General features: G+C 48.1%; 2 protein-coding genes across 2 annotated transcripts in view; both read right to left on the reverse strand.

Moving 5' to 3' along the window:
• Positions 1–4,507, reverse strand: part of ZNF251 (zinc finger protein 251) — a 37,434-nt gene extending 32,927 nt beyond the window's left edge. Inside the window, 6 exon segments of the mRNA XM_006878213.1 lie at positions 1,713–1,832; positions 2,176–2,213; positions 2,215–2,353; positions 2,581–2,631; positions 3,970–4,046; positions 4,263–4,507. Coding sequence (XP_006878275.1) covers positions 1,713–1,832; positions 2,176–2,213; positions 2,215–2,353; positions 2,581–2,631; positions 3,970–4,046; positions 4,263–4,507 — 670 coding nt within the window.
• A 5,979-nt stretch (positions 4,508–10,486) lies between these two features.
• LOC102825258 (COMM domain-containing protein 5-like) lies at positions 10,487–11,161 on the reverse strand. The gene has a single exon (XM_006830791.1). The coding sequence runs from the start codon at positions 11,159–11,161 to the stop codon at positions 10,487–10,489; it is 675 nt and encodes a 224-aa protein (XP_006830854.1).
• Between the last annotated feature and the right edge of the window lie 5,181 nt (positions 11,162–16,342).

Here is a 16,342-nt window from a genome sequence, read left to right on the forward strand (position 1 = left end):
CATTGTTTCGTTCTACTGTGCATGGGGTTGCTATGAGTTGTTTCCGACTCGATGGCACCTGACAACAACAACATTCTTAATAAAAAACATTCAACAAAGTAGGAATTGAAGGGAAATTCATCAACATGATTAAGAGCATGTATACAAAAACCACATATACAAATATCATTCTCAATGGAGAGAAACCAAAAGCATTCCCTTTGCAAACAGGAACCAGACAAAGATGCCCTTTATGACCACTCTATTCAATATTGTGCTGAAAGTCTTAGCCAGAGCTATAAGGCAAGAAAGGGAAATTAAAGGCATCCAAATTGGCAAAGAAGAAGTAAAACTCTCTCAATTTGCAGATGATATGATCCTATATGTAGAAAATCCCAAAGACTCAGCAAAAAAAATATTGGAATTTATTGGAAGATTCAGAAGAGTGGCAGGGTATAAGATCAATATACAAAAATCAGGTGGATTCCTCTATATTAATAAAGACAGCTGTGAACAGGAAGTTAGGAAAACAATACCATATACAATAGCCACCCAAAGGATGAAATACTTACAAGTACATCTAACTAGAGAAACAAAAGACCTGTACAAAGATAACTACAAAACACCCCTACAAGGAACCAAAAGAGATTTACAAAAATGGAAGAATATACCATGCTTATGGATAGGAAGAATTAACATTGTGAAAATGTCAATACTACCCAAAGTAATCTACAGATATAATGCAATCCCAATCCAGATTACAAAAACAAGAAATGGAGAAAAAAAATAATCATGAACTTTATATGGAAAGGAAAGAGACCTCAGATAAGCAAAGTACTGCTTAAGAAGAAGAATAAAATTGGAGGCCTCTCACTGATTTCAAAATTTAATACACAGCTACAGTGGTCAAAATAGCATGGTGTTGGTACAATAAAAGATACATAGATCAATGGAACAGAATTGAGAACCCAAAAGTAAATCAATCCACATACAATCAACTGATCTTTGATGAAGGTCCAAATACATTAAATGGAGAAGAGATAAGTCTCTTTAATAAATAGTGCTGGCAAAACTGGAAAGTGATTTGCAAAAGAAACAGGATCCATAGCTCAATGAAAAAATAAGGACAAAATTAGGGGTTCTACAATTGTCTTTATTTTTTCATTGGTGATTTGTATAGTTTTGGGATTTACATTTAAGTCTTTAATCCAAGATGAGTTAGTTTTTGTATATGGTGTGAGATATGGATCTAATCAATTTCCAGTTTTGCCAGCATTTAGCAGCTGGTGAGCTTGAACCACTGACCTTGCAGTTCAACAACTTTGCAGTCTGACGCCTTAGCCCACAGCGCCACCCCAGGACTCCTTTTCAGAGGGTACTAGTGACTAAAACTAGGAGGTAGAGGAAAGCAGCCGAAGGAGAAAAGGGTATAGATGCTACTTTGCAGCTGAAACTGGAAGGGGACCAATAGTTATTGCCGAAAGAAAGAAAACAGTAAAGATATCATATAAAGAAAGGCATGAGGATGTTATAAAGCTATAAAGACAATCACTAAAACAAGAACACATTTTCCCTATTGTAATTATATAGTTTTTAAAAGCAAAGCAGACAGACCAGCATGTGTGTCTACTATGTGGATATATGTTGTTTCAGACTGTTTCTGGAGAGATCCACAGAGTGTCATCATAACACCAACCCCTCACTCTGGGTCTCTGAAGGGGGCATGGTGCCACCCTCATCTGTCCTGCAGCATCTCAAGACTTCTAGTCTTTCAGCTCCTAGAAGATTCAGGACCCACATCTCCTCCCTGTGCTCCAGTTGGGTGATCAGCTCCAGCTTAGGGACTGGGAACCCTGTTGACGGTAAGGACAATGGGTGAGCTGTGCAGACTGGGGAGCTGCCCACTGGGCTTTCAATGGCAAGAGAAGAGATAAGTGCCCGGTATGGACAGGTCAGCTGAATTGAGGAGGACTGCAGAGTGTGTTGTGGGAGGGGAGATTGAGAGTATGAATGCTGAAGGAGAATCCACCCATTCTTTCTCCCATCCCTGTGGGGATGGCACCTAGGAGAGAGGTCTCTGGAACTGGGAGGGTAGGTAGGCAGAGTAAACCGTTTCTCTGCAGAGAAGAGACTGATACCTGGGAACAAGGGGCAGGGCCCTCTCCCTTGGGCTCCGAAGTGCCAAATCAGCCTCACCCAGGGAGTTATTATCAAGCATCACATCCCGATAGAGTGCCCAGTTGTTGCCCCTCTGCTTGAGAGTACATGGCCACATCCTCTAAGGTCAGGGGGGGCCCCTTCTGCAAGAATACACTGCAGATGCCCGAGGCCAAAGTCAAGTTGAGGGAGGCAGGTTCTAGAGGCCTGAGCCTTGCTGAAGTCAGTATGAACTGTCAGTGATAATACAGCGAGAGGGCAGCTGACTTCTGCAGCCATGGGGACTCCAAGTGAGTCCTTAGAGACACTTCTCAGGGGAAGATATGAATCTAGATCCCAGAACCCTTTCTTTGAGGATACTATGACACCCTTGGTTTCCCTGTTGCTGCAAAGTGGAGTAAGAAATGGGGTGTGGGGGAGAAGTAGGGAGGAAGGTCGACTCACCAGGGGCCTGGGTATTGGACGCTCCGTTGCCATTCTGTGCATGGGGGAATCCTAAAGGAGGATATGAAGACCTCATGAAGCTGCCTGACCTGGGACCTCCCCTCAACTCAACTTACCCTCAGGTGCACACACACACAAGGGAGACCCAGACTCAGTTCCTGCTAGGATTCGGCCACTAAGTCACTCCATTACTTCCAAGTCTCAGGGATGTGGAGTATGTGGAGTGAAGGACCACCAATGGAAAGCGACCCTGGTGTGACTAACAGCCCCCATTTAAACTAGGTATCCGCTAAGTCCTTTCAGCCCCATCTCACCCTGTCCCCCCTTCCTCCCCTCCCCATCCTATGGAAAAATAAACTTCTTACAGAAAAACCACGAAGGTCAGAATGACCCAAGGACACCTGAACAAACAGGATAAAAACTTAGCCCATCCATACAAACAAGATAAGGGTTTATTGGTGGATTTACTCCCACTTACAAGATAAGGGTCTGCTGGAATTTTCCACCCCAGGTAACAAGACGAGTCTGTTTGTTTTAACCACTCCGTGTTTTTGTATAAAACCCCATTTCCCTGCTCACTTCCGGGTCAGAGTGATTTGTGCTTGAGCTGACACTCTGGCCCAGGGCAATAAATTTTGCTGTTTAAGATTTTCAGGTTGAGTTCCTTCTGCCACAATATGACTACCTGGTTGGATAAGATGTGAGACCTGTCATTCCAGGCACTGGAAGACGCATCATAGAATCCCTCTCGAAATGCCTGCTAAAAGTGTTTACAGGACTGCTAGAGTCTAGATGGGGCCCCATCCAGGGATGAAAGGCCCTGGGGTCCCTGGCAAAGGCTGTGCAGCCCAGCCTGAGTGTGAGGATGCGGGAGGGTGGTGGTGCGGACAGAACCCTGTCATCCTCAGCCCTTCCCCACACCCCCTTGGACCAAGCAGCTCCTCCATGGCTACACCCCATCTCTGTGTCTCCCCACGAGGCCGCCTGCCCTCCAGCTCCCAACCCAGAGTCCTCCACGCTTCCCCTGCATGGCTTTGTTGTTGTTAAGTGCCGTCAAGTTGGTTCCCCACTCATAGGGACCCTGTATAGCGTTTCTGAGGCTTTAAATCGTCACGGGAGCAGAAAACATCTTTCTCCAATGAAGCTGCTGGCGGGCTCAAACGGCAGGCCTTGTGGTTCGCAGTCCAGAGCTTCTCACACTGAACACTGAGCGGCCGTCTTCCCTTAAATCTCGGCCTGGTACCCCGTCACCTCTTGAACCTCAGTCGAGCCCTCCCAGGCTCACAGGGCCCCCCACGTTCCCCTATGTAAACCCACTTTCCATCATGTGAAGTTACCTAGCTAGCTTCCTCAGTCACCTCTGCAGGCTGTGCCCTAGGGGAGGCTCACCTGTGACCCAGCCAGCCTCAGAGGGGCTGTGCACCTGACGCAGCCCTGCAGGACCCCAGGTTAGGACAGCGTGGGATCTTGGAGAGGGCAGAAATGGGCGGGGCTAGAGGGCGGGGCTGGCACTGGTAAGTCAAGCTGCGCACGCGGACCGCCCCGCCCAGCTCCCAAGTCAGCGGGAGAATGCCTAGCTCCCCCAGGAGACTCGCCCGGCTGTGACCCCGTCCCCAGGGCACTTCCGGGGCGGGTCTAGGATCACAAGAGAATTCGTGTCTAAGATCCTGTTACCATGGTACCTATGAGTCCAGTGGGACCCGGATGAGAGGTGGCTGGGGCGTGGGGGGCCAACGGGAAGTCTTGGATGAGCTTCTTTCCGCTGCTCGCCCGCGCCTGCCTGCCCTCCAGCCCAGCGACGCTTCCTTCGTGCGTGGACGGTGGGCGCTTTTACGTTAACTGGGATTCGCCCCACGTGACTCTCCGTCTGGGCACCAGCTGTAAGTCTGCCCTCTTGCAGGCTGCCCACAGCACTCGGATACACCATGTATTCTCTTGATAACAAAATCGCGTATAGATTCAAGTAAAACGGAACAAAAATACTGATCAGTCCATTGCTTACCTACAGAGCCCCCTGCTTGATAAAACTGAGGAAATATTGTAGATGGACAAAATAAACAGATTAAATGAGGGCAAGGACGACAGGGTCGATTTGAGTCAGAACTGACTCGATGGCACTTAACAACAATCTAAAAGTTTAAAATAAGCATCACGCATAGTTATCACACGTGATTGTGGCACTGTGGATTAATGCGCCAGACTGCAAAGCCGTTTGAACTGCAAGGTCGGTGGTTCAAGCTCACCAGCTACTTCTTGGAAACCCTATACAGGGTCGCTATTGGGTGGGAACCGTCTCAAGGGCACTTAACATGTATAAATTTTGCAATGCTGGGAAGACACCAACTCTGCTGTTGGGAATGTGATTAACCGATTTCAACTCATAGAAACCCGACTGGATGGAGAATTGTTCCTTAAGGTTGCCAATCTTTATGGAAACAAACCGCCTCATCATTTTCTCCAGAACAGCTGGTGGGTTTGAGCCATTGGCTAGCTGCCTAGCGCCTAACCCACTGGGCCGTAAGGGTGCCTTAAACATTTATAATAAGTATGGTGGTGCCATGGAATACTTACTGAGTTACTGCCAGGTGAGTGGTTCAAACCTACAAGTTGCTTTGTAGGAGAAAGATCAGGCTGTCTGTTCCCATAAAGGCTGACAGTAATGGAAACCCTACACAGGGTCATTATGAGTTTAGTTTTGTGGCAGGGGCCCAAGATGGCTCTGATAACAAATACATTGCAACAACACAGAGCAGCAGGAGACCCTATGCATGAAGAAAGTCCACTGTACTGCAGAGCAGCGATGGATGATGGATGCCTCGTTGACTTGGCAGAGCCTCAAGGGGAGATTTCATGCGGGGACCTTGCTGGCTTTGTAGTTTCTTTTAAATTCTATCATTTTAAGAAGAATCAATGTTATAAGTAATCAGTATTATACTTGTTATTCTGACTTAAGAAATATACATATTTTTGATTTTTATAGTTTGATAATCAGACATTTTAAAGCAGTTGAAACACTGCCAGTATAGAGTTGAGATCATAATCTGGCACCTGTTTCACTTTAATCACAAACAGTAGTCATTGAAATAGCTGAACCGTGATGTAGGAGCCACGGAGACTGCTAGGGTTATAGTTAAAAACTTTGTGAGAGCTCGAGAAGTTTTAATTTTCAGAAATTAGTAATGTATGAAGTTAATTGAAAACATAATTTGTATTTGAGATTACAATTAGGAATTTAGATCCATGGGGAGTAGCAAGGTATAGAATGTTTAAACAAATCTTAACAGCCTTAGAAACATTTGGACCTAGTTACAGTTGATGAGTTTCAGAGAATAGGAAGTTAAGGGTAACAAAATCCTTGTAAAGGTTAACATGACATTTTTAGAAAAATAAGGGTTAGTTACGGAAATCACATATTGTCTAACTACGTAAAGGGAACAAGGAAGATTTTGATATTCTTAATGTTCTATATTGAAATGATTAATATGTATGATTTAGACCACTACTTTGAAAAGAATGATTAATAGATTGATGGTATAGAGTAGTATAAAAACTGTTTGAGAATCTGAAATAAAAAGAGAAGATTCACCATTCATCGAGACCCATTGATTCTGTGCTTCATTTCTTCGCCGACACCACACATCTCTCTAGGACCCCCTAATAAGTGTGTCGTGCTGGTCTGCGACAGTTTTGGGTTTTGTTGATAAGTGATGTTGAGTCAATTCAGACTCATAGGGACCCTGTATAGGGTTTCTGAGGAGCAGGTGGTGAGTTTGAACTGCCAACCTTGTGGTTCAAACCGACCTTGAGGTGGACCTATGGCACCACACTTACATCCTCTATGCAGCTAATGCTACATCTAGGAATCTACCCAAGAAAACAGTAAAAGATATACAAAGACAAGGATGCCCATCTCAGTGTTTTTCTATCACCAAGAGGGTAATAGGTAGATAAGTTGTCTTCCGTTCACTCTCCTGTGAACGAGCCAACTCCAGAATGCAACCATGCAGCCTGCAGTTAAACCCAAGAAGATGAAGTAGGAACTGCCAGACTCAGCACAAAATAGGGAGGGAGTTGGAAATTGCATTCTTTTGTTCCCAGAGGAACACAGAATGAAACATTTCCTGGTCCTGGGCCAGCCTCACAATCACTGCCATGTTTGATCCCATTGAGGCTGCTACTGTGCCAATCCATCTCGTTGGGGGTCTTCCTCTTTTTCTCTGACCCTCCACTTTACCAAACATGATATCCTTCTCCAGGGATTGGTCTTTCCTGATATATTCTAAGTATGAGACGAAGTCTGGCCATCCTGGCTTCCAAGGAGCACTCTGGCTGTACTTCTTCCAACACAGATTGGTTTGTTCTTTTGGCAGTCCATGGTACTTTCAACATTTTTCTCCAACACTATCTAACTCAAATGTATCAATTCTTAAAAAAAAAAAAAAAGTATCAATTCTTGTACAATCTTCCTTATTCACTGTCCAACGTTGACATGCATATGAGGTTATTGGAAATACCATGGCTTGGGTCAGGTGCACCTTAGTTCTTAAACTGACATCTTTGCTCTTCAACACTTTAAAGAGGTCCTGTGCTGCAGATTGGCCTAATGCAATATGTCATTTGACTTCCTGACTGCTGCTTCCATGAGTGTTGATGGTGGATCCAAGCAAAATGAAGACTTTGACAATTTCAATCTGTTCTCCATTTATATGGATGTTGTTTATTGGTCCAGTGGTGAGGTTTTTTGTTTTCTTTACATTGACATGTAACCCATACTGAAGGCTGTGGTCTTTGATTTTCATCAGGAAGTATTATAAGTCCTCCTCACTTTCAGTAAGCAAGGCTGAATCAACTGCATAGCACAGGTTGTTAATGAGTCTTTCTCCAATCCTAATGCCACTTACTTGTTCATATAATGCAGCCTCTCATTTTGTGCTACATCTTTAAGAAAGCTTACTCTATCTCACACCTTCGATCACAATTTACATGTAAATTCCCCAATTTTCATCTCCACACCAGATCTTTTATTCTGGGTTCCAATCCTGTATAGAGAACTGCCTGCTCAATGTATCCACTTGGGACCTACACCTGAAGCAGTTATGTGGAGGAGAGAGGAGTATGAACTATATAGGCCTGGGCTGAGCAGGGCCCATTTACTCACTCAAGACTTGGGTTCCCCACACAAGGCCAACTAAAAGGGCTTCAGGAGACAGGGGCACTGCCAGGGGATCAGGATCTTTCTTATTCCTCACATTTACACTAAATGCACCAATCTCTTAGAAAGTACTATGGAGGAAGACCCAGGCCTTCTCTCTCCAGAGGCACTTGCTACCTAGAGAATTTGTTGCACAAAAGTGGACAAGAGTCTGCATTTCCTTCACTAGCTGAATGGAGGTACATAGAGTACTTGCACTTCCAGGATCCATGAAAAAAAGAAAATCCACCAGAATTCAGGCAGCAGGAGTTAAAGGGGAAAAAAAAAAAGCTTTATAAATTATAAAACCAATTAGGAAATACGAGTTTGGATCTGCAGCCAAAAGGGCTTGGTAACTCTTCTGAACTGACTGACTCACCCAGTCACAGGGAGCCCGTGTGTGATGGTAGAGAGCAGACCCCAGAGTGTCCTGTCTGTAGGCAGGCAAAGTGAAGGGGAGAAGACTCTAGAAGAGCCGGAGCCACCCATGCCTTCTCTGACCTCAGCAAACTCACTCTTCCTGCCATGCAGTCAGAGGGTAAGGAGAGCCAGGGTGCCCCACTAAAACAGCATCCTCTGCTTGGAGAGGGCAGCAAAGGACCAATCCCTGTGTTTGTGACTGCAACAAGGTACAATAGGCCAAGGCTCAGGAATACATACTAGATGGAAAAAATTAAAGGAAGATGGGGAAAATCTCTGCTTGTCCCTTGAGCTGCCCATAAGTCAGGCTTGCAGCTGATTCAATAAATAACATTGAAGATGTTAACTTGGGGACCTTCTAGGACACAGAGGTAACTGAGGCGAGGAAAAGAACACGAGGCCACTGTCCAGATGGAGGAGAGATTTGCCCCAGGTGAATGCAGACAGGTGAGAGTTGTTAGGTGCCATCAACAGACAAAACCACTGCCTGGACCTGAGCCAGCCTCACACTTGTTAAATTTGAGTCGCATGTTGTTCCGAGTCAAGCCACCCCACTGGCAGTCTTCCTCCTTTTCACTGATTCTCCATTTTACCAAGCATGATGTTCTTCTCCAAGGACTGGTTCCTACTGAAAACATTTACAAAACTAGATGAAGTCTTGCCATCCTGGCTTCTAAGGAGCATCTGACTATGCTTCTTCCAATAGATGTGTTGGTTCTTCTGTGAGCCTACAGTACTTTCAACACTCTTCACCAACACCCTAACTCAAATGCATCAATTTTTCTCTGGTCTTCCTTATTGTCTAGCTTTCATATGCATATGAATAAGGTGACTGAAAATACCAGTTGGTTTGGCTTCAGTGTGTCCCCGTATTTTAAGACCAGTAGCTACTCAGGAATGTGAGAGTGAGCAGGGACAAGAATCCTTCAGTCTCCCCTGGGGATGGGCACACTGTCCCTTTAAGTCCCACTCCTCACAAAACAGAAACACACCCAATGTCAATGGCTGGAAGGGTACTCCATCACCAGGGAGAGGGATCTGGAGGTCAAAAGGTAGACAAACACCAGCTCCCAATGAGCTAACACTGGGCCAATCCTACTGCTGAGTGTCACTGTGTCCCTGTAACATGGGTGTACCTGCAGATATTGGTGCCAGCCTACAAACCCTTTGTGCGGGCGAACTGAGAGCTCATATGTGCTCAAGACTGTTTTGCCACAGCATGGCACAGGGGGCACTCAAGAAGATGAATGAAAAAACCAGCTTAGTGGGGTCACAATTCAGCAAGAGAAAGGCTATAAAATATTCACACGCTAGTGCTCCAGGCTTCCACTTGAAGTTGTTTGAAGAGGAACACCAACATCTCTGGGTGGATTTAATAGCTAAAAACAAACTGGAAAGAAGACTACAACACATGCGCCTGAATGGTATGTTTTGTTCTATAGCTATTAAACACAATTGCTCTCCTCAGGAAAAGTTACATGAACAAAGCCATGTTAACACACATAGAAAGACATACACACACACACCATCACAGACATGTACAGACATGCACAGTGTGTCTACACTCAAACACATACTGCATTAAGTATAAATCGGGGAAGAACAGGTCAGAATGTTTCCAGGGCCGTCGATGGCAGGAGTACTGTAAAGTTGTTGTTTGTGTTTTTGGTAAAGTTCTTTACCCAAATATACCGCCAATTTCCAAGAGTGGAAAAGAAGGCAGCCTCGTCCTCTGCCAGGTAGCCCAAGTCCCCACGTATACACAGAGGGAGAGGACAGAGAGAGGCTGTCCACGTGGAGCAGGGAGCTTGGAAAATGTCAAGTTTGGCAGTAGAGGCAAGGCAGGCGCCAAAGTGCATTCACACCTGGGCTGAGCAGGGCTCATTTACTCACTCAAGACTTGGGTTCCCCACACAAGACCAACTAAAAGGGCTTCAGGAGACAGGGGCACTGCCAGGGGAACAGGATCTGACAGCAAAGAGGACCAGGCTCTGCAGAGAACAGCACCCAAGGCCCTATGTGGAGTGCAGTGGTGCTGAGGGTGACATGCTGCCGTGGCCTCGGCACACCCCCTCCTTAAGTACCAAGGAGGACCCCTGCTTCCCTCTCCTCTGATACCCACTGAGGAGGACAGGTGTTTTAAGGCTGATTTAATTCAAAAGAAAAAGCAGGCACAGCTGTGTTTTCCAACGAAAAAACAAACAAAAAAGACTCAGTCGTCACACTCCGGAGCTGCAATGCCACGCTGAAACAAGGACAAGCGGGGGCCATATCCATGAGGCCATCCTGGTGGTCTCAGTCCTGGAGTTTGTGGTCACACCTCTTCTCCAGATCGGCCATCTCCTTCAGGATCACGGCCACACCATATCTCAGCTCCTGGAATTTGGCCGTGGGGACTTCAAAGCAGTATACCGACCCATCAGAGAGCTCTAGCTGCATCAGGACGCTCGGCCGAAGGGAGCGGGACAGGGAGCTTGTAGAGATGGCCACATCCACCCGCCACCGGAAGTTGGCCATGTGGGGCAGCCAGGCTCCCTGCTGCCTGGCCACAGAATCCAGAAGGGGCCGCTGGCTCCCAAACACTACACTGGCCAGGTCCCCAGCCAGGTCCTGGGGGATGCAAAGTTCCTGGAGCTCGCTCTTGAAGGCCTCAAGTTTCAAGCTGGCCGGGGGTAGCCGCAGGGCCTGTCGGAGCAGGGTGTGCACACCTGCCAGGAGAATGCCCAGGCGCTCTTCCGGCAGGCCCATGCTGGCTCCAAGGCTCTGCACTGCCTCTCGGCAGTCCTCCCCATGCAGGCTGCTGACAACCAGCTTTAGCAACTTTCGAAACTTGCTCCTGTCCAGCTCCCCCAGGAGTCGGGCCATTGCTGCCACCTCAGGAGGGAGCTGGACTCCCAGGAAACTGCCCCGGCCACTGTGACCATCAGCAGGAAGATGCAGGTATGGGGCTGCAGCTCCCACAGCTGACATCACTGCTTCCTGCTCCTCAAACCACCAACTGAGAGGACAGGTGCCTCAGATGCTGCTGCCTGGAGAAGGAGAGACGGGAAGAGACGAAGCCCAGTAACTTCATGTACCATTACAACAAATGGCCACTGATGTCGCCCCTGCCTTCAGGAAACCCACACTGTTAACTACTGACGGCAGACGTGTGCTGGGCAGGTAGCAAAGGCGTCCACATTACCTGGAATGAGGAGATGCCTCCCAGAGGAAGGGGTGGCCGAGACAGAAGGATGAGCAGGAGCTGGGTAGAAGAAAGGGAAGTTAGAATCCAGGAATAGGGAAGCACACACACTGCTTGCTTCATGTAAGTCTGGGTGAAAGATGAACGGGGACAAAGGTCCAGGCAGCCCAGGGGAACAGCCACTGCAGCCACCCTCATCAGTCCCACAAGAGCTGGTCATCACTTACTTTACAGACAAGGAAACGGAACTATGACCTGCCAAAAGCCAGGCCTAGCTACTACGAAGTCCCACGGCTTGTGTGGCAGCCCCGGAGGGAAAATGAACGCTTACACTGACCACGCGTGGCAGTAACTGCATGCACTATCTGAAGGAGAGGACTGGGGGGTATCTGAGGAGCAGCGCACACCACAGTACATCACAAGTAAGCTCTACACGCTTCCACAACCCCACAAATGCTGCAATAGAGATCCTCAAAGCACAGCTCCCCTCCCAGCACTACGGGGCACGGGGGAGCCGGGAAGCAGAGGAAGCCCGCCCAGGTTTCACCACCCTAGTCTCCGATGTGCACCTAGCTAGGGCCAGGGCTCAGCACAGCCCTGCTGCCCAGACCCTATTTCCCGAGATCCCCTACGAGCGGCAGTCCAGGAACGGGCGGCCCCCCTCAGTACCTGCGTCTCTACCGTGTGTGCGGGGCGCGCTCGTCCTCAGCCCCAACGCAAGGCACCGGGTAGATCTTTCCTCGGACGGAAAACCCCCCAGTCTCCAGAGCTCCCGGGATGGGTCACGTTCCACTTCGCGCCTTCCGCCAGCCTAGGAAAGGCGACCCCACTGCACGCACACTGGCCGAGGACCTGCTCCCACGCCCTACCGTAGCTGGGGCCCGCGATCCGGAACTGAAGAGAGGAGCTACGGCGGCAGTCGGAAGCGACTCGTGATTGCCAGAGCCGCCCTCGAAGCCGTTTTTGGACGCTCTAGGAAGCCTGGAGGACCCCGCCCTCTGTGGTCCGCGGGGCCAGAGTAGAGTAGCGGAGGTGCGTTGCACCAGCCTACGGACTCGCCCCGCTGCCACTAACGGAACGTCCTGGCTCCTGTGTATAACCCCAGATCCTGTCCCTCTTACCTGTGACCTCCCTCCCCCAGCCGAGTCCCTATGCGACGTGTTCCGGCTCGGCAGAAAGGAAACCAAAGGATCCCTGGTGTCGCGGGTTCAAAGTCACACAGTCACTTCTGGTTTGTTCGGTTCATTAAGCACCACTGCCATTTGTGGATTTTGACTCATAAGGACCCTAGGGTTTCTGAGAATATAAATTGTTACTAGAGCAAATAGCCTCATTTTTCTCCTACGGAGCGACTGGTGGGTTTGAACTGCATTCCTTGCCGTTAGTAGCCCTACACTATGCGTGCATCCCAAATTCAAGGTTAGATGAATTAAGCTCCACCTTTTGAAGAGAGTGTCAAAGATTAAATGCTAATAACCAACTATAAATAGAAACTCCCTCAACTCATATTACAAAAAAACAAACCCAAAACCTACAGCTAATTGGAGAGCACGGTGGCTCTGTAGGATAAACACTGAACTATGAACCACAGGGCGGTTTTAGCCCACCACCCAGCCGCTCCAAGGGAGAAAGATGATGATTTCTGCTCCTGCAGAGATTTACAGCCTTGCTATGAGCCCAAACCAACTCAACACATAACTTAATGATGAAACATTAAACCCTTTTCTTCTAAGATTGGGAGCAAGGTCCACTTTCATCATTTCCATTCAATGTTGTTTTTAAGTGCCGTCAAGTCTCTTCCGACTCGTTGTTGTGTTGTGAGGTGCCGTCGAGTTGATCCCGACCCATAGCGACCCTGGATAGGGTTTCCGAGGAGCAGCTGGTGAGCTTGAACCACCAACCTTGCAGTTCAAACAGCTTTACAGTCTGGCGCATTAACCCACAGCGCCACACCAGGACTCCACTCATAGTGACCCTGAATAAGGTTTCTGCGGAGATGCTGGTGAACTTGAACCGCCAGCCTTGAGGTTCAAAGTGACCTTGCAATCCAGCGCACTGAACCACAGCGCCACACCAGGACTCCTTTCAATATTGCAATATTGCTAATCCAGTCAGTGCTGTGAGAAACTTTGGCCATACCAACAAACGCTCAAGTAATTCAATCTGTACTCATTTTAACACCAGAGGTTTTCTTTATTCGATTTTACAAAATCGGGCGCCCAACCCAGTAGACACAGGCAGACATGACGCATGGCTGACCCGCAAAGTTTTATTTCCCTGTCTCGAAAAAGCCCCTCCTTTTTCAGGTCCAGTTCCCCATTCACAATTCTACCAGCCTGTCGTTTTCCTTCCCCCACAGAGAAGCCAAAATGGCTCACCCATGGTCTTAATGACTGTATTCTTATCTAAGGTTCCTACTCCTAGTACGACTCATAGCGCTACTGGTGTGGCGCTGTGGGTTAATGCGCCAGATTGCAAAACCATTTGAACTGCAAGGTCAGCGGTTCAAGCTCATCAGCTGCTCCTAGGAAACTCTATACAGGGTCGCTATGGGTCGGAATCGACTCGACGGCACTTAACAACAACAACAACTATTCAACAGCAATTGTGTGCTAGGCCGACTACTAAAAGGTGCACATCCTAAGAGAAGAGTATGGTAGCAAAGAATTCATCCTACAGTGACTGGTAGGAAGAGCAATCCAGAAAGAGGGAAAAGTGAGAACAAAGTAAGTCTGAAAAGGGTGGAGAGTTTCCTAAGAGGAAAGATTATGCTAAGAAGGTCAGAGGCTCCATGTGCCCAAGGAAATGGGATATGTCAGAGGGAGTGGGAGAGTGAGGGGAAAAAAGGGTGTTCCAGAACTGTGAATGCAAGGACTGGATAGACACAAGAAGTGAGCCCAAATGACGTTACATACAACTTCCTCTGAACAACTTACCCCAGCTGCTCACTAAAGTGGGGTTCTCTGAGCAGGACCCCAGACCTTAGCCCTTGGTTCCCTCTCTCGCTGCTCCCAAGAGCTACTTCCTCCCAATTTGTACCTGACTGTAGCCTTTGCTAGCCTGCATCTCAGTTTCCCAGCAGCCATGCCCAGCAGCCCACACTGACTTCCTCTGCCTTCCTGAATCCTTCCCTTTGGACTCTCAAGGTCAGCTTCCTTCTTATTCTGCAACCTCTCAGACCATGTTTACTGAAGTCAGACACATCTGTGCTGCCCATGGTTATAACCAACAATCTGTTTCTGTTCTCATGGACCACAGCTCACTCCAAATCAGCAAAGTCTGGCTCTCAAGTTTCTGATGATTTGCAGTCTGTCTCTTGGTCCTAGACTGTCTCTTTGTGAGGAAGGAGGTTAACATTTACTGAATATCTTTTATATACAAGGAAAAGTGCCTGAGGAGTCTCGATGAATCTTCACAATAATCTAATAAAGTCAGTAGCAGTATTTTCATTCCACAGATAAGGAGACTGTGGCTCAGAGAGATAAAACAGCTACTGATAGAATGAGGACTAGAGCCCAGTTAAGTCTAGCCGTCACACACATACTTCCAACCTCACTGTGCAGCAGGGATACAGCAGGGGCCATTAGACACAGAGGGCAGTCTCCAAGCCTTGTCCTCCCACTTCTTTTTCCTCATAATCACATAACCTCGGAAAACCCGTTGCTTGCAAGAGTAGCAAACACTGCGTGAGGGTTGCTTAATCCACATCCAGTGCCTTTCTCCCTTGCATCCTCTGTTGTAGAGAAAATAGAACTCTGAGACTTGCTGGCAGCTGGGGGTGAACACAGGATACGCACTGCTTCCCCTCTGTCCCCTTTTTTCAGAAGGATGAAAACCACACGTTAAGAAGGGAGGGGGATACACAGAGGAGACTGGGGGTGCTGCTAAGCCCTAAGGCAGCCCAGACCCTCCCGCCTCACGTGAGAAATAAAACCGCCATGTGTTAAGCCACAAGCCCATTTCAGCTACTCTGGACTATCTCCCTCTGGTTTCCTGTTACCGTGCCTGCAAACAGCTTGTGCTGCGTTTACAAAGTCTCACGTCTAAGGAAATGTAGCTTGTTTCCTTCCCTGACAATCTTTGGTTGTTGTCACCCTCCCAGGGCCTCAACAACACCAAAACTTTGGGACTTGAGCTCCCCTGACCACTGAACCTATCAGACTAGACTGGTGGTCGGTCCACCAGCAGTCACCTTCTGTGATGTCGACAAGGGTTAGGGAGGGGACAGACAGAGCACGTGCACCTGGGCCTCACCTTCGGCAAGTGCTGGCGGTCCCCTATTCCAAGTGACTGTTAGGTTTCTTCTTGACATGCTCTGGGGTTACGTTAGGGAACATCTTCCTCCAAAATGTCTGACTCCTGCCCTGAGCTTCCACTTGCAGGTGCAAACACTGGGCAAGAGTGACCCCTCTGGGTCTCTGCTGAAGTGATGATGATGTTTTTGTTATCACTATATCACCACAATGGCCATCTAGTGCTTAACCCTGAACTACATAGACTGGCCAACTATCGATGGCGTCTCTGCCTTGGTGCCCTCTCTAAAACTTCCCACAACTTGATAATGCTGAATGGGAGCTGGTTTCAACTGGGTCACCCTGCACCTCCCCCCCCCCCCCCACCAGGGAGGATGAGAAAAGTCTGAACAGAAGGACAGAGAAGGGGTGACAGGGGTTGCGTGGACGGGGGCTCCTGACCCTCCTTCCTACACACCAGACCTGCCCTTCAGGGGTTGATGGCAGTGCCACAGTAACCATGAGGTGAGGACAGCCCACAACACCCACAGGGCGTGTGTGACAAGATCCTAGGCAGAAGCATGGGCCTGCTTTGAGCCTGCAGCCTGGGAATGTAGTCCACACTTTCCACAGTTCTGGAGGTCCTCCTGCAGGGTTAGCCCTGCTGTTTACAGCAGTGACCATGGAGACAGCCCAGCAGTAGGGAGGGGATTTCTGCATTGCCCCAACAGCCTG

The sequence above is a fragment of the Chrysochloris asiatica genome, unplaced genomic scaffold (assembly GCF_000296735.1).
Source record: "Chrysochloris asiatica unplaced genomic scaffold, ChrAsi1.0 scaffold00001, whole genome shotgun sequence".
NCBI lineage: Eukaryota > Metazoa > Chordata > Mammalia > Afrosoricida > Chrysochloridae > Chrysochloris > Chrysochloris asiatica.

What these genes read in the sequence shown, in the direction of transcription:
- LOC102825258 (XM_006830791.1), bottom strand. Translation starts at nt 11,161, where the DNA reads ATGTCAGCTGTGGGAGCTGCAGCCCCATACCTGCATCTTCCTGCTGAT.